The sequence below is a fragment of the Falco biarmicus genome, chromosome 3 (genome assembly GCF_023638135.1).
Source record: "Falco biarmicus isolate bFalBia1 chromosome 3, bFalBia1.pri, whole genome shotgun sequence".
In the NCBI taxonomy this organism is placed as follows: Eukaryota; Metazoa; Chordata; class Aves; order Falconiformes; family Falconidae; genus Falco; species Falco biarmicus.
In genome coordinates this window covers 11348774-11366256 of record NC_079290.1, presented here as the reverse complement: position 1 = coordinate 11366256, position 17483 = coordinate 11348774, and the positions used below count along the sequence as shown (strand labels likewise).

The 17483-nt window shown below is 37.5% G+C and overlaps 1 protein-coding gene across 2 annotated transcripts in view; it reads right to left on the bottom strand.

The window, feature by feature from the left end:
- The window catches only part of RETREG1 (reticulophagy regulator 1), a 70077-nt gene that overhangs the window by 8166 nt on the left and 44428 nt on the right, over window positions 1-17483 (bottom strand). For both annotated transcript variants that reach the window (XM_056332677.1, XM_056332678.1), the window contains exons 4-7: window positions 5603-5729; window positions 3674-3758; window positions 2233-2370; window positions 366-430 (exon numbers count right to left, since the gene is read on the bottom strand). In XM_056332677.1, the coding sequence (XP_056188652.1) occupies window positions 366-430; window positions 2233-2370; window positions 3674-3758; window positions 5603-5729 (415 nt within the window). The remainder of the gene's footprint in view (window positions 1-365; window positions 431-2232; window positions 2371-3673; window positions 3759-5602; window positions 5730-17483) is intronic.

The window sequence follows — 17483 nt, the reverse complement described above, 5'->3', positions numbered from 1 at the left end:
CCCTTTTATGTTTTAAATTGATAAAAATGAACTGCAATTTCACTGTTGCAAATAAAACCAGCCACCTTTGCTGCTGAATTCTAGCTTAATCATTCTACAGCCAATACAAAATAAACACGTTCTTAGTTCAATAGGCCAAAGAAACCATTACCTTAAGGCCAGAAGTCACAAATGCAGTAAGATAATCAGTATAAGCCTAAAGATGGAGACTATGAATCACTTTTAAAGCATACTGCTTAGTTCAGGAACAATGCCTCCTGAGCAGGTTAAAGTCTTCCACAGAAGAACAGAGACAGTAGTCTAGATATTCTCCATTATCCATATAGATTTTAAAAGCAAGACAGGGCTGACTGAAAAAAAGTCACCTTAGGACACAGAGCTGATATGTCTAATTCACTGTCATCTTCTGTGGGTTTTGTTTTTGCTGTTTCTGAAAGAAAAAAAACATATTTTTTATCCTACTCATGACAATGGACTTCCAGGTTCAATGTGTGTTCTCTGTCACAGTTTGCGTAGTACAGTAAACTTTCACCTGTTGGCGCAGTGCATCATTTACGTAATGTGCTACTAAGGTGAGGGAAACAAGGCTGATTGAGAGGCTATTTAGCAAAATATATTGTGCAGCAGCCAAAGCGGGACAGATAACGTTGCTCTGAAATACATTCCAACAGATTTGTTTACCTGTATTGTACTTCCTTAGAAGTCTCTGTCGATCACCATAATGTTTCTACCCTGGCAATATCTATCTATCTTTTAAACTGCACTGTTGGTACAACGCACAGTTGTAACATAACGTTAGAGCAGTGTAGTTATCCCAGCACATTACTTTGCCATGAGAACATGCAATTTTCTGGATAATTCATGTAATCTTCATTCACAAAACCCTTCTTCTTTGCACCCAGCCACGCTGCATTCATATTTATATGCAAATATGCATACAAAGCATCCTGTGAAGTCTAGTAGAAGGTTGCTCCTTACAAAGAGACACACAAATTTTGTCTCCCCTCTCCGTCTCAGAATAGCTTCGTTAATGTTTTCAACCAATCTAAGCTGAAAAACACAGTCATATTATTCTTGGTGACCTATTTATCCAAACTGCTATTTCCTCTCTTGTGTCAGTACAAAGGTTTGTGAACCCATGTGGTGAACACAAGTGGTGAAGCAAGGTAGGGAACTTGTCTGGGTTAAATTAAACTGGAGGGTGAGGGGCAGGACAAAACAAATCTAACTTCAACCATTTCCCCAGTGCTGGCTTATGACATTTATGAAGCAATAGTCTGATGTCTCTCTCTGCCAGTTTCACTTAAAAGTAGAACAAGGTAGAATAATACATGAAAGACAATTTTCAGTGCATGATTCCGTATTTCCAACAACTGCTGCATTGTATGTAAGAGCAGGGGAAAAGGCAGATGGTTCCTCTGATTGTGTCTAGGAACAGCACATTGTTTGATGAACAGCTACAAGAAATGCATGTTTTAAATCAGATACAAAATCTACTGCTGTAACACTAACTAAAAAGGGTAGGCTACCTGCAAGTAATGTGACTATACTACCAAGGTTTAATTAACAAAACTGTAGCACACACAAAAAGCAAACTAAAAATAACATTGTTCATATTAATATTTTTCTTGAAATAGCTTTATTACTTAAAATCTAAAAGTTTTCAATGTTATAAAGATTTCAGGTGAGATAGGTGAAATTTTGTTTTAAACCGATTTTTCCGCTTTCTAACTAAAAACTTTAATTTGTAGCAACGATCCTACCGCAATTCTTAAATGCTTACTGAGTATTTGGGGAAGAAAAATTCTTGCTGCTGTTGGGAATGAAAACAAGGCAGATTCAGATACCTGAACAGAGTTCAGTGTCCTACTGAAAATTCTGTTATGTCCTTATTTTGTATTATTGGGCAAGTGTCTCTCCTGGGTAAGTCTGCCACATCTAAACAGAGATAAGCATTGCATACTGAAAGCGAGCAGGTTTTTTTCTGAAAACCTACAAGCAGTACATCTAATCAAGTATGAAGAGAACCATCAGCCTTGCCTTGTTGCCTTCCATGACGGAAACCATACCCAGACATCTGACATACATTATCACTCCTTATAAAACTAAGAATGGTAGCCAGGTTCAAAGCATGAAATACCTTTACAGTTGGCTTCACAGGACAAACCAACTGGTCTGCAATTTTCTCTGCACACAGAAATATATTATTTGGGACTATAGTTCACTACTCACCAGACCTCTCTCTCTTCTTCTGGTTGATATATTCCACTATTCCAAAATCTAGTTTCATCAGAACAGTCTTAATTTTGTTGCACAATTTCTGTCCAAACTCATTGCACTTAAGGAAGGGACATAAAAAGGCACACAATACTGTGATAAAAATGAAGACAAGAGAGAAAAATTGTATTGAAATATTGCTTTATAAGAAGTTACTCAGTAAAGTTTAAACAATGCATTTACATAAGGTACCTACTAATTTTACGAAATACAATTAGTTTTACATTAAAAATGCACTGTGAAATACCCATGTCACACAAACTGTTAATGTCAAATCCAGTTTCTAGGAGCCATTCCTACTTGTTACAGAAAATACCATTGTATTCTTACCAACTGACACCTTTTTTACTTCCAGTAAGGCACAATTTATGATCAGCTTAACATTTATCATTATCTTGACAATGGCCGCAGTGTGTCAGAATCACCACACTTAAACGCTTGTAAGCTGACTTCCATATGAGAAAAGGCACTTGTCAGAACATATATATGGGTATATATATATATATACACACACATGTATATATGTCCCACCTGACCTTGAATGTTTGTGGGGTGACTGGTGGTGGGGGTGCAGGTATCTACCACTTCTCTGGGCTACCTGTTCCACGACCCTTACTGTAAAAAATTTCTTCCTTATATCTACTCTGAATCTACCCTTTTTTAATTTAAAACCATAACCTCTTGTCCCACCAAAACAGACTCTGCTAAAAAAGTTTGTCCTCATCTTTCTTATAAGCCTCCATTGAGTAATGAAAGGCCACAATAAGGTCTCCCCAGAGCCTTCTCTTCTCCAAAGTTTGAACCACCCCAGCTCTCTCAGCCTCTCATCAGAAGGGAGATGTTCCATCCCTCTGATATTTCTGCAGCCCTCCTCTGGACCCTCTCCAATAGGTCCGTGCTTCTCCACAGCTGGATGCAGTACTGCAGTTGGGCTCTCACAAGAGTGGAGCAGAAGGGGACAATCACCTCCCTCAACCTGCTGGCCACGCTTCTTTAGATGCAGCCCAGGATATGGTTGGCTTTCTGGGCTGTGAGCCCACATTGTCGGGCCACGTTGAGCTTTTCATCCACCAGCACCCCCACATCCTTCTCAGCAGGGCTGCTCTTAATCCCTTCACCCCCAGCCTGTATGATACCGGGGGCTGCCCCGACGCAGGTGCAGGACTTGCACGTGGCCTTGTTGAACTTCATGAGGTTCCCATGGGCTCACAGGCACCTCTGGATGGCACCCCATCCCTCAGGCCTGCCAACTGCACCACTCAGCTTGGTGTCATCTGCAAACTTGTTGAGGGTGTGTAAATATATACGAATAAGTAAGGAAATGCTCCCTATACAGAGACCAAATAATGAACAAACCACATACATAAATTGTGGCTGAAACAGAGACTGTACTTACGCAGGACATAGGAGAGGACAACTCCAGGAATGTAACTTCCCAAGACAGTGAAAAATGTACATACACTGCAGACTAGTAGGCAGAACTGGCAAAAACATTAAAATTGTCCATTAACACTTCCACTGTTTAAATGTTTAGATCATTTTGCAAAAGAAAAATGCTGCACGCTAATTGAAACCTAGAATGCAGTGGAAAATTTAAGGTGCTTTTGCTTTTTGTTGTTTTTTTTTTTTTAATTAGGAAGTAACTTTAACACTTCTGGTGCAAATAAGCATCACACAATCCTCTGGCTAATTAAAACGTACCCCTTCTTCTACAGAAATATGCTATTTTTATCGATTTGCTGTGAAGTTTTAATAAGCTCACAATTATTGCTAAAATTTCTAGTAATTACTTCACTACACAAAGAAGGCTAAACAGCTGATATTCAGGGAAAAAAAATCAAATCACTCATTGAAATATTACAATGCATACTTGCTGCATGCTTACAAAGCAAAAAATCCTTCCTGTAAGTACAGTTCTCTCCTCTGTTGTGTTGCTTTGTGAAACCATTTTCTCTTATACGCTGCAAGCATTCTCTTGATGCTTGTTGGTACTCTAGCATTCCTGTTAATGACAAGACTGAGCTGAATTTTCAGTATCAAAAGAGATTTGGCCTCTGCTGTGACTGAGACAGAGCGCATCTTTCACAACTGTACAATGCTGAGTACAGAACTGATCTGTTGAAAGTTTACAGAAGGAAACCATTTGGGTTTTGTTAAATTGCAATAAAATGGTTAATTCAAAGAAATTTTGCACACAGCATCAGTGCCCAATTTGCTTGCAATTATAGCAATAAAATAATGGCATGGCTTCCAAAATGAGGTCAGAAAAAAGAAGGAAAGCACACGGTCAAAATTATCTTTTTAAAGTCAGTGTTATATGTATCTTAACATGCAGTTACTAAGTCATGTTACCACATGACAAAATTATGGGACTGTGTATACTAAAACCACATTTCCTTACCTCAATATATACCTACTTTTAAAAAATATCAGTTTATTATCCTGACCATATAACTTCTTTTTGTATACTTTATTAATCTTTGAAATGTATTTCATCCTGTTACTTGTCCATATTTTCAGTCTAAACTAATATTTGAGTGTGGTACTATATCCTATTTGCTAATTCTGAAAAGCCTGTTTTCAGGAAAGATCTTGCGGCAAAGTTAACTGAAAATTAAAAGAGGAGAAAAAGCTTCCTAATCTCCTTCTAAATTGTATTTAACAATACAAATATAAAAATGAAATCTTCTGTTGTCATGAGATACTTCTAAATTATTTATATTTTTCTTTGGAAAAGAAAGCTGCTTTGCTTTTCACTAGAAACTACGTAATGATATTCCTCCTATTTGGAAGGAAGAAACCTTACTCTTGCCTGCCTCTTCACGAACTGGGTTCTCCAGCTCAGTCTTCCCAGTAAAGAAACCCAAACCCACCAACTATGTCTGTATAGAAGAAAAATTATCACAGTAACGTAAGAAATTATCTTCTATCATGCAATACTTGTGCAACTATTCCTGAATGCTACAATTATTTGAAAAAAAACCTCCATATATACGTTCAGGAACTGTATACTTTTTCTGCTTTTTCAAGCTTTTATTAAATTGTGATGTTTTGAATTTCCTTTCCATGGAGTGACTGGTGAGGTTCCAGCAGCTGTAATGGGAGGGACTGTATTGCTATAAACTGTACCATGAGCTTTGCTCACTGACAAGCTACCTGTGTTCTCCACAGCAAACAGTGGCAGAAACTCACGACTGAATGTATTATCACGTGTATTTTATTTTTCATGGTTTTGCTTGCTTTGGGTGTTGTGTTTTTTTTTTTAACTTATCTTGCCTTTTTATAAAACAGTATTGAACTGTAAATCTTACTTGGGAGTGCTTACCTTGCCAGGGTTTTGTTCCTTGAAGTGGGACATTTCTTGAAGAAATACAAATAAATTCATCAGTGTTTCTGAAATGCACTGATTTATTCTGGGTCTGTAGTCTTGCCTGGAACTGATGACTTTCCAGCTGAGTAAAACAAACACAAATACACAACAACTTTGGTTATAGCTCATACAAAAGTTGAAACTGGTTGAAAAAACATGTTGTAAAGCTATAGTCTTCAGTGATCCAATGTCTGCTGCTATGCTAAAGAAACCTGTGCTTGTTTCCACATATTTTATACTTACAAAATATTTTTTAAAAAATAAATATTATCTTGGCAGTAGCAATTCTCAGTCCATACAAGCAATTACGAAATAAATTACTGCTTGTTCATTCCAGCCATATGAAAACACTGAGTTCAAGGCACAGCTGTCATCTAAATTAAGCAACTGAACCCCAAACTTGTTTTTTAATAATTCTTTTTTCTTAAAAACAACACAGCACAGTAATTTTCATTGCCACAGGTTGGCCTGCATATTAATACGTTTAATTTCAAGCATACAATCTTTGTGCTTTTTCTTATCTATTTTTTGTCTTGTTTGCCAGACTGCCATGGTCTGTAAGAGACTGATATCCAACTTAGAAAAAAAAATAGCTCTTAAGGTTTTGATGCTTACATTCATTTCCTTACTGATTTTTTTATTTCTCTATTATACTGAAAGGACTGTTTCTAAAGCTTAGCTTTTTTGGCTTATTAGTGTTCAGTCCTTCTAACACAAATTAGAAACTTTAGAACAATTTGCTGCAAAACAGGAGAAAGCTTATCTATCTAATTTCGGGCTGATCAGTTTATAGGCAATATCCAGCTGAAATGATGACATGGTATATATACCTTTTTGGAGCAGACAAAAACATCTACAACAAAGATGCTTTAGGAAACAACAAATGAAAGGAAAAACATACACAGGCCAGTCGATGTCAAGTGAAGTGGGTACCAAGTATGGATGTACCACCATGCAAACCCTGAGAATCCAAAGGAAATCTGCACCAATTTTACAAAGTTATCTTTTGCATAATTCACTGCTCAGTACACACACAGCTTTGATCACAGTGAATGCAAGTAAACCATAAATAACCCCACAGCCACTTTACCTGGATACATAATCCATTAGATTTTTAATGCATCACTGCATTAACGGTAAACATTTTTTCACAGGTGGATCACATTACAGGATAAATAAAAAACTACGCTATGAAAAAAGTTTGTGTGCAGCAATAAGGCCATAACATAGACTGTCAGATCAAACTGCCAGCTTCTTCTTCCAAGTAATTACTGTTTAGCTACTAAAACAGCACAAGGCCCTGTTCACAGTTGTTATTGTTATTCAGAATGCAAATGCCCTCCGATAGCTCCCTGGGACAACTTACATTTTAGCAAGTGTCAGAAAGTGACTGATGAGATATTTGCTATTCAAACCTTACCCTGTATGAACTTGGGTTTTCAAAAGTAACATTTAAAATTTTGCTTTACTATTAGGAATAATGAGAGATAAAAATTTTTTTGTAGTGAATATATGACTTTAAAAAAATACTTCCTATCACCACTTGTAATGATACCTGCAGTGATTAAAAGCTTCAACATTGATAGATGCTCAACAGATTGCTTAGTCATTTCTGTTGGCACATACTGTAAAAATTACACGCCGTGATGAGCATTTGGACTTTCCTCAGTTGAAAGCTGGTTAGTAGGTAGCTCTTGTCTACCTTCTCTACTGAGGACACAACACATAACCTACCTTTGCTGCACCGTACTGTATTCGCTTTGAGTCGTTCTTACTGTAAGGCACCGTTATGTCTTAGGATACGAACTTGTTAATGCCTCTCATTTCTTGATATATGGAAAGCCATGTAGGTTGTAAATTTTTTGAACATGTTTGTATTTTTGTGAGCCACTGGCAATACTGATGCACATGTACAACAGCCTTGACGCCCTGAGGCTACTGAGACTGCCAGCTCAGGTGTTACTTTGGAGTTCTGTTCCGTGACAGATGTAATGGTGCATACTTAAAATTACAGTACTGCTTTCTAATTTGCTTTACACCTAACATTTTTCAAAACAGATGTGGATCCCTATACAGCAAGTTTAACCTACCAAAATAGGCTTATTTTTCCTCATAAATATTTTGCAGCTTCTTTAGAATTAGTTATAAACTTGCAGGAACCCATAGATTAAAAGTGGCCGTTCTGTTTTTCCAAAGTGCTTAAAAAAAATTTTGCTCCCTCATGTTATTTTTACTTCTTCAGCCTACAAAGCAAAAGTTTACAGTAATGTTTTTATATGGGCATGAGTTCACACCCCACTTGCACCAAGAACTGCAACGCAGTTCTTTCTAGTAAAAGCAACTGGTTTACTTACACAGCCCAAGGGAGAAAACGGCTGAAGGAAAAATGGATTTGAATTCTGGAAATTATGTACTTAAAAGTTACACGTATAATTGCACTGCACTACAAGAGATATATTGATTTTTCCTAAAAAGATAAACTTCTGACTTGCTTCCTTTTGCAGGGCTGGGACTATATGCTCATACTGCACTGGAAGGAAAGTGGTCTCTCACATGGCAGTATGCAAAATATACTAATATAGCACTAAAGGGATGGCTATTAAAAGGTTCAAGTGGCCTAAATTAGGCAGAAGCTTTGATCAATGAATCAGGATAGGAAGTAAAATAATGTAGTCCACACTGTCTACTGCATTATAACATCCAATGAAAAGTTTGGGATTACAGTATTAGCTCAGATTTCTGGTCAGAGATTAATAACAAAACTAGGCAAATGGTAAATATATATATAAATGTCTATTCCACTTTATCTTCCAACTGAAAAAAAACCCTCTATATTTTCAGTTGTAGAACCCCAAAGATTACTTGTATTTTACAAACTATGATAAAAGGAGAAAGCGACTTTGAATTTAAAATCCAATGTCTCAGCAAGAAGAACACCAAACTTAAGTTTGCCTTAAAATCTTTAATTAACGTTTCAGTGAAACCCCAGACAACATGTCTGACATTCAATTCAGCAAGGTCTAAAGCCACTTTTTCTTACAATTATATAATCTTGTTCTCATTTCTCCTGAACACACAGGATAAGAAGATTTTGGGCTTATGTTGAATTTTATACACTTTGGTCCGACTGATTCCCACATTTAACTTTGTGAATTTTTACATACTTTTATCTAAGCCAGGAGTAAGTCTTCTCCCGCATACATGACACCCATTTTTATTCTACCTGGGAATGGTACATAACTTCTTTTCCATTAAACCTGAGCTTTCCTAATGTAATGGAGGTTAAATAACCTTCTCCCCATTTTCAGAGACAGCCTCCACAGCTTCATTTTTAATAGCAGGTCAGGAATAATTTTGGTGAAAAATGTCTAGTTAAACACAAACAGAGAAACGTCATCTTTATGCCTGTTTTTAACGACGGTACAGCAACCTCACCACGAGATGGCGCCACAGCAACACCGGTACCGGAGCACGGCTTGGCGCCATTTCATACGGGACATCAATGGCGCTCGTGGGGCATCCATAGTCAGTCTGTCACCTGCACAGCGAAGCGCTGAACATGACTGAAGGAAAAACTCGTATTTCAGCAGCAGTGACAACTGATTCAAGTTCAAAACCCAAGCTGTCGCCCTATACCTGACTTTATTATACTATTTATAGTGTTGCAGTAGTGTGATTTCCTCTTACATTACAAAATATTCGGGGTGAGGTGTTCCCCCCCCGGCCTCTGAGAATAAAAACCGTAATTTAAAATAGTGTACCTGAAATTTATAGAATGAGAGTCTCCTGTCTTGAACTAGGTGACTTTCCTAAGACAGAGAAAATGCGACGTATTTTCCAGGCACGCATGGCACTGCGTGCTGGTATTTGCCTCCAGCAGAGAATGTAAATAAAACCATTAAATAACTCATGGAGAACCCAGCAGGAACCCGCTGGGAGGGATTAGCAATGTTACACAGAATTTTTGTCCGCCTCCCATCCACACTAGTAATTCCAATTTGCATCCTTTCTGATAATTAGCAGCTTCAGAAAAGTAGTATACAAGGGTTTTGCTTTATGAGAAATGCAATTTTATGGATAGGCTACTCTCCTTACAGAAACATCACTTCCAGCTTTTGTAAACCATTCTGCAGCATTAGTAACAATTGAGTTGCCTGTTTATTCTAGTGCTGAAAACTATTATGACAGCATTCCGCATTACAAAACCCTTTTAGAGACTTTGCTCCTATCCTTTACTTAAAATTGTTGACAAAGCAGAACTTTGTGGAAGCACAAAGAGAGAAAATGGATAGGCCTGATACCTACTATCGAAACAGAGCTTTTGAAATACATAGGACAATTGTAGATAGTTGGCTTACTAACTTTAAGTTAACAGCAAAAAAAGGATGGGTGTGTGTGAAAGCATAAACTACAATAATGCAAACTACTTCCATACACACTAACCAATACAAAGACAATCTAAAGAGGAGATGCAGCAAGGCGCGCTGGGGTAAGTAACAGCAATTCAAAAGACGCAGGCAAATTACGCAGAAAAATGGCACATTTGCAGGGAAAGTTCTCTGGAGCTGCTTCTCTTCACCGTTAATAATGCTTTCTTTTGCCAAGCTGAAAAGATGTTGAAGGTATGAGCTGCAGTGCAGATAAAATGTGTTGCTACATGCATTGGTCCCGTGGTCCACATGTGGTGTGCTGACAGAGAAGCAGCCAAGCAAGGCGAGTGATGGCTCAGGTGAAGTTTGTTCCAGAACATTACAAACCCGCTATTAAGCTTGGTCCACAAAAGAACGCTTGGCAGTTTCTTGTAGGCCACCAGAAAATCGTAACACCTTTGTCAGTTCTGCTATAGCCACACTTTTCTATTTTACAAGGAATACCAGGGACTATTTCAAATCCTTGTTCTAAACTTGGGCAACTAGAGGTGCAAGAAAGTCAGCTTGCGGATCTTCAGCACGAAAATCAGATGCACATGCTGCCTCTTCTTGTTCACACCTACCAAGAACTACCAGCCCTGGTAACACCTGTCCCTCCTGTCCCTTGTCCCCAGAGCCCACCTGAACAGCAGCACTACCCAGAGGCCAGATGGTTGGAACCTGATGAAGGGGGATCGAGAAAGAAAGGAGATACAACATGTGGTTGTATGTACACAAAGATGGGAAGGTTATGTCATGCCCTTGTAGAAAAAGAAATAAACATTAGACCTGCATGAGATCAAAAGCTGACAGACACATAAAAATGCATACTCCATACAAATTCATTCTTCAATAATCACATTTAAAGAAAAAACGGGGAAAAAAGAATATATGTGAGGTAGATGATGAATGTGGAGTGCATGACTATGACATCAGTCAACTAAGAACATAAAAAACCTACTTCAGCACAGTATTAGTGGAGTTACAATACCTTAATAAATGACCTAAATGTGAACCCTATACTTCCTGCAGAAACAGCTTTTGGGGCTCCTGTCCAGGTGTCCTTTGGGGATAACAAGCAGCCAACTGCCTCTGAACAGCTTCAAAGGCTTTTGTGCATGATTTAGAAAGAATCCAGTTTTATGCTCCCATCACTTATCGTGAGTTTGATATTAAGTACGACACTTCTATTCTAAAATGACTGTCAATAAGATTGAAGGTGTTCAGAGAGAAAATTAATCACTCATATCCTTCTGACTGCCTACTGCATCATTTCTAAAACTGGGCAAATACATAAACTGTTACCTAGTAGCTGCAGAAAAAAACCAAACAAAACACCCTCCTGCCCCAGATGCTTCAACTCATCACAGTCACCAACTCTGGCCAGGAGAGTCAGTGGCATTACATTCTCTAAAAATGACTGATGGTATCATGCTCTCATTTCGTATCTAGACATCTGTTCAAGCAAAGCCCCGTCACATTTCTCTCAGAAAGGTCAGTAGCTCTCATGTTACTAGTTTAAAGATCTCTTCGTGATGTGCTGGATTTTTTTTTCATTATGTGTACACAGTTTCATATGTATCTTCACATAGATATGCTACTCAGAACTAGCAGTGACAAAGTACACCATGATGTGGTGGATCTGAAGGATTGCACCTACATAAACATCAACAAGGAGTCAGTAATTACAGAGCTTCTAAACTGTCTTGATTTCCCAACTGTAACCACACATACTTGAAACCTGTGCAGACTGTAATTTTAAGGGTAACTTACAATGTATTAGTCAAGGTGGAAGAGCTGAAAGTTATATTCCCAAAGATATGTAAACCAAAATACAAGTAATTTGGCTATTTTATAGTCTTTTTAAGTACAATCTAGAGCTTATAGAATGATGCGGCTGTAAGGGATGTGGAGATCTAAGGACAAACCCCATAGGCAACCAGGAGGTAAGTATGAAACGTGACCAAATGAAATGTGTAAACTATTAGCAAAACGCAGTCAAGCAGGTCTACCTTTTCAGAGCTTTCACAGGTCTCTGCTATGAGGAAAGCAAACACCACAGTGCAGAAGGGAGTGATTATAATGATGCAGTTACCCTTCTTTGAAACAAAAATTTTATATCTAAAGACCTATGCCAAAATATATTTTTAAATTTCTCTTCTAAATTATTCAGGTACAAAGAAAATAAATTCGCATTTAGATAAAAGTTTGTGGAAAACATTTTAAATGTTTTTTTTACATTTATATTTCAGGTGTCCAAATGAAAATAACCATCCCCCTCTCTCTCCCCAAAATATGAAGTACTGTAGAAAGCACATTTTACAGTTAAGTGTATTAAAAGTATCAATGCCAAACCCTCTGAAATCTACTATTGAACTGTGTGGTAGAAAACAATGCAATATTGATTAGCCTTATTGAATTACAAGTAACAAATCTGTGACTGTTAAGTGCGCTATGTGGAAGGGACATAATAGCAAGCACCACTGCACTCATAGCATAGCATCTTTATGACCTACGTAGCTAATTTAAAAGGTTATTATGTAGAACTGTGCTTTATTCTGTGCCAGTTTGGGATCCTATGCAATCATCAGCTATACTAAAATAATTACATTTGACTCATGTGGCTATGAGCAAGTCAGTAAGACTTGCAATTTAAATGCATCACTGGGGCACCAGGTAAAATCCTGCTTCCTTCCAAGAGTTCCATGAAAGGATGCTGTACCACTGAAAGAACGAGGAACACAGGAAGCATCCACTGATACACTCCACTGTCAAACTTCAGGGAGCATCTTCATCTACATCCTTTTTGCCACAAACTCTACACACCTTTTGTAATAGAAATCTCTCCAGCTTGTAGATATCCATATGCATTTTGTTTCCCATTGCTCATCTACAGACCTACACAGGTTTACACTTTCACCAACATCTTAACACTGTGGCAAACATCCTTCAACTGACCACATTTGACATCTCTTCAACAATAAGGCTTGGGCACACTTGGAATCTCCAAGATACACAAAGTTAGATCTTGGTTTTAAAAGAGAAGCTGGAGAACGTCGGTATCAACCTTAAAGAGTAACTAACAACATTCCCCTTTAATTCTCATCTCTCCTGTAATTCAAATACATGATTTCTGAGAACTAAATTAATTTTGTTAATACCATGCAACACCGCTTCTCAAGCTTTCAAAATGTTTTCTTTCTGACCTCATCTGTCTTCATCTGACACTTGAATTTTGTTCTTTTTATTAACAGTGAATCAGTCCAATTTACTGGGGTTTTTTTTCCAGGGAAAGATGTGCAATAACAAGCTGAAAAAAAATCTTATTTCACAGCTTTCAGTAACATGCATGCCCTTTTTATTTCTTGACCAAAAATATTTTTCAGTAAGTATTACTGCACAAGAAATATGTTTAAATCATCAGCATTTGATGAGGCTGGATGTGTTTTTTCTCAATGCACTGCACAGCAGACTGGCCAGGATATGTGACTTTCAACAAAACATAATATAAGCAACGCTTCATCCCTGACTTCATATGCTTCTTGCATAGCGTGTTAAACCAAAATCATAGCGGTATTTTCTTCTCTTCAGCTGACATGAGAACATTTTACCACTGGCATGCTACTCAACAATATCAATCCCTTAAACAAAGGGGTTTTTTCCTTATATTACTAGTCGAGAACAAACTTTTCAGACAGTGAAAGCAATTCTATTATTTTTAAAATATACCCAAGTGTTCTGCAAAGAGATAGGGGAACTCATCTTGTCCTACAGGTTGCTTTAGGGATGGGGGGAAAAAAAAAAGAAGAAAAAAAGGAGCCATTACCACCAGGATTTTATTTTGGAGGGGATGTGTTCATTTCTTCTATTCAAGTGTAACACCAGTTGTCTTTTAAAGTCTTAATAAAAAGCTGTATTGTCTGTCTTTCTTTAGCTGATCAGATACAAACTGGTTAACTCCAACTTTTTTGAATGTGATCCCAGTACAGATGCTCCTCAATGTAGCAGACTGTACTAGATGTTGTCACCTTTTGATGCATGTCCTGCTAAAATAAACAAAATATACTCCAACTTAATATGGGGCATTTAATTGTCCAGCTCCTCTAGACAGATTCTTCTAAGCAAACTGACAGGTCAGCTTTCACAGCAAACCCCTCCTTTGACCTCTACTACTCTTGCCCAGCTCTCCTGAGAGAAACACCAGCTATTCCAGTTCGAGGTCATTCAAAACACAAAGTGTGCTCCAATAATCAAGTACTATTAATTCAAAGTCATGACTTAGCCAATAAGCACAGTTTTTTTTAAACGTCCCTTTGCATGAGAACTGAGTGCTTCAGTGTCACATAAATACTATTACAGACTTGCTTTCTGTTTAGCAAAGATGATAATGCTACTACTATGTGCTGTTAACCTTTTAACCAAGACAGTACAAGGGCTGCGATTTTCCAGGTCAGCTTCCTATTTGTGATAGAAACTGGTGATGTAAGAAAGACATTTTTATTGCACTATTTTTGTTCAGAAAAGTGAGGAAGTCTTGTTTCTGTCAACAGCACCATAAAGTTCTGTTTGCAGAACTTTAAGCAGCTCTGCCCAGCTGTTGGAAGTGATTCTTTTATTTTCCTCCTGCAAAGACAACTCTTTTAACCCTTTTTTACAAAATCAATTCATCTTTCTCCTTCAGCCTCCACATTCTTCAGCTGGGATACTCCTAGTTCAAGGCCTCTCAAAGTCAAACAGCTAGGAAAGATGAGCTGAGCATTCCTCGAGTTGCAGAGCAGCTGCACAAAAAAGGAAAACTGGATTTTATAGTGCCAAACAAAAAATACTTTTAACCTGCAAAAACATAAACACGACTTTTTGTGTAGTATACCAAGGCAGCTTTAACTCTTTGCTGTGCAGAACTTTGTTCTCACTCTCTTCAATGTGTTTTTATGTATTTTGTATAAGCAGGTGACCATTTAACCTCAATGCATTCGTGCACTAGTGAGAATTCCTGGCACGAGCTAACCACTTGAGGCCTACATTTGTGCACTGGATTCAATCATAAAAGGAAATCAAATACTTTCTGCTTTATTAACTAATACCAGCAGAAGAAACAAATATTCTTATATAATTACAAATCAACATGCTTTGAATAAGTAACACGCAGATTTGACTTTAAACTGGATCTCCATTTTTCTAAGCTAAGCACACACTGAGAAAGCTATTGCACTGTGAGATGGTAGTTAAAAATCAACCAGTTCAGAATCACACAGCTTTCTCTCCCATTTTTAGTCAAGTCATAAAAGGTTCCTGGCTAACAGTTTAGTGTGCCACCCTTTTCAATGATAGGCATGTGACAGCGATTAGAACAACACAGACATTATTCTCATAGAGGAAGTTATACATCAGTATCTCTTTGAAGCAACTACAGCCATGTCCTTCCACCACTTCAGGACCAATTATTCACAGTGCCTTCTACACATTCTTGACCACCATTCCATTCTTCTTGAGTTGCCAATCTTTAAATTTTTTTTTAAAAAAAGTAAATTATACCATCTTACACCAAAACCATAGGAGACTAGATGATAAAGAATTACTGGGGGAAGTACTGTCCTTATGCTAAATTGTTTTCAATCCTTTACCTTTGACCACATCTTTCCTCACTGTTCTTGATCTGCCACCACCCAGTATCATAAAACAGAAGATGTGAGCGTGTACCTGATCTATCTGACTCCTAGCTTTTTTGATAGCCTAAGAAGTATTTGTGCATATGCTCCTTTGCTTATTATACATTTAAATTCACAGCGTGACTAACAGACGATTGGCCAATGCCACATCTTTAACTATGACGTCATATTATTCATGAAATCCACTTGTGATGCAATGTTACATATTTTATGAAGTAGGACATGAACTTGAGAGAGGAGAGGATGTAAGAAGTATTCGTTTGCATCTGAGAAGGAGCTAGGAGGAGTGCAGTGTGCCGAAACTGAGCGGTGAACAAAGTTCATTCTACAGCTTCTACAAAAATACCACCACCCTCCTTTTTCAAATATATAAAGCAATAGCTTGGATTCAGCATGCCCTCAAAATTACCACATTATCTGTGCATTTACATAAATATCTCTTCTTTTATGACTCCAAAATGAATTGCTCCAGTCCAGTTCCCGTATTGCTCCAGTATAGCTCCCACAGCTCCTCCTTCTATTTCCCTCTTGTTTAACTTGGACCACGACCTCCACCGAATCGCATTAGCACTTCTGCTGGAACGTTCTCCAGTTATATCCTACTTGTTATGACCGTGACAAAGAAGAAAATTAATTTCAGAAAAAATCAGAACCTTTCTATTTTCTCAAAACTTTTTGCTCAACAGCAAAGACACTAAAGGATGAGCAATTACGATCAGGGTCAATTAATTTAATGGTAGTTTCAGAAATTACAAATGGGAAGAGTAGGCCCTGTTATGCATTTTCAGGTTACTGCTTTAGAAATGTTCATCCTTTTTGCCTAAAAACAACTAAAACAACACAACAAAAAAACCAACTTTAATTCATAAAAAAACAAAGTCTTAAGAGGGTTAGGCCTACTATTGCTTCTATTTAACTGCCAAAACTTAGTACAAGCCTTCATAGAGAAAGAATAGTGAACAAAGTAAATTAGGTATTACAAAGCTTTTATGTTTTGCATACCAGTTGCATCCTTTTACATACTGGTAAACGCTGCAGCTTCCCTCCCCGCCATTGAAATTTTTTGGGGGGGAAAAAAAAAAAGTCAAAATTATTTTTCTTCTCAGCTGGTAAGATTTTCTCTCATCTTGACATCTTAGTTTGAAAAAAAAACCAAACCAAAAACCAACCCCTCAAAAACCGAAACAAAACAAAATGCCAAAAAGCCCCCCCAACACATTTTCAAGGAAGGACATGATGCATATCCTTTATAAAATTGATTCAAAAGAAAAAAAAAAGGTAACTCTGATCTGAGACCTCTTTTTTTAATGTGTCATGTGTATTAATGTTTTCCTGTATTAAAAATTATATAGTTTAACAAACTGGAGATTCAGCTACACATTTTTTAATGAATGGCAATTAACACTTCGGTGGCTATCAGTAATGAGTTAACGTTTCCTTAAAAGTAAAGAAAAAAAATGCTGCCTACTATACTTACTTGTAATCTATGTTATATATAGGGCACAACTTAGATCTCTGCAAACAGAAATGTATAGGTGACCCACCCCTGCAGAGACCCAATTATGCCACTGGGGATGGATCCGTTCACCCACACTCACCCAGTTAGGTGACCATGCCTGAACATGCTGACCTACAACAGAGAACCAGAAACGTCTTGTGTGTGTCATCTATCTTACAGCAACACATTGACATACATATTGGAAAAACATCCACATAAATGTTCAAATTTAATCTAACTAGAAGAAAGTGGATCTGAAG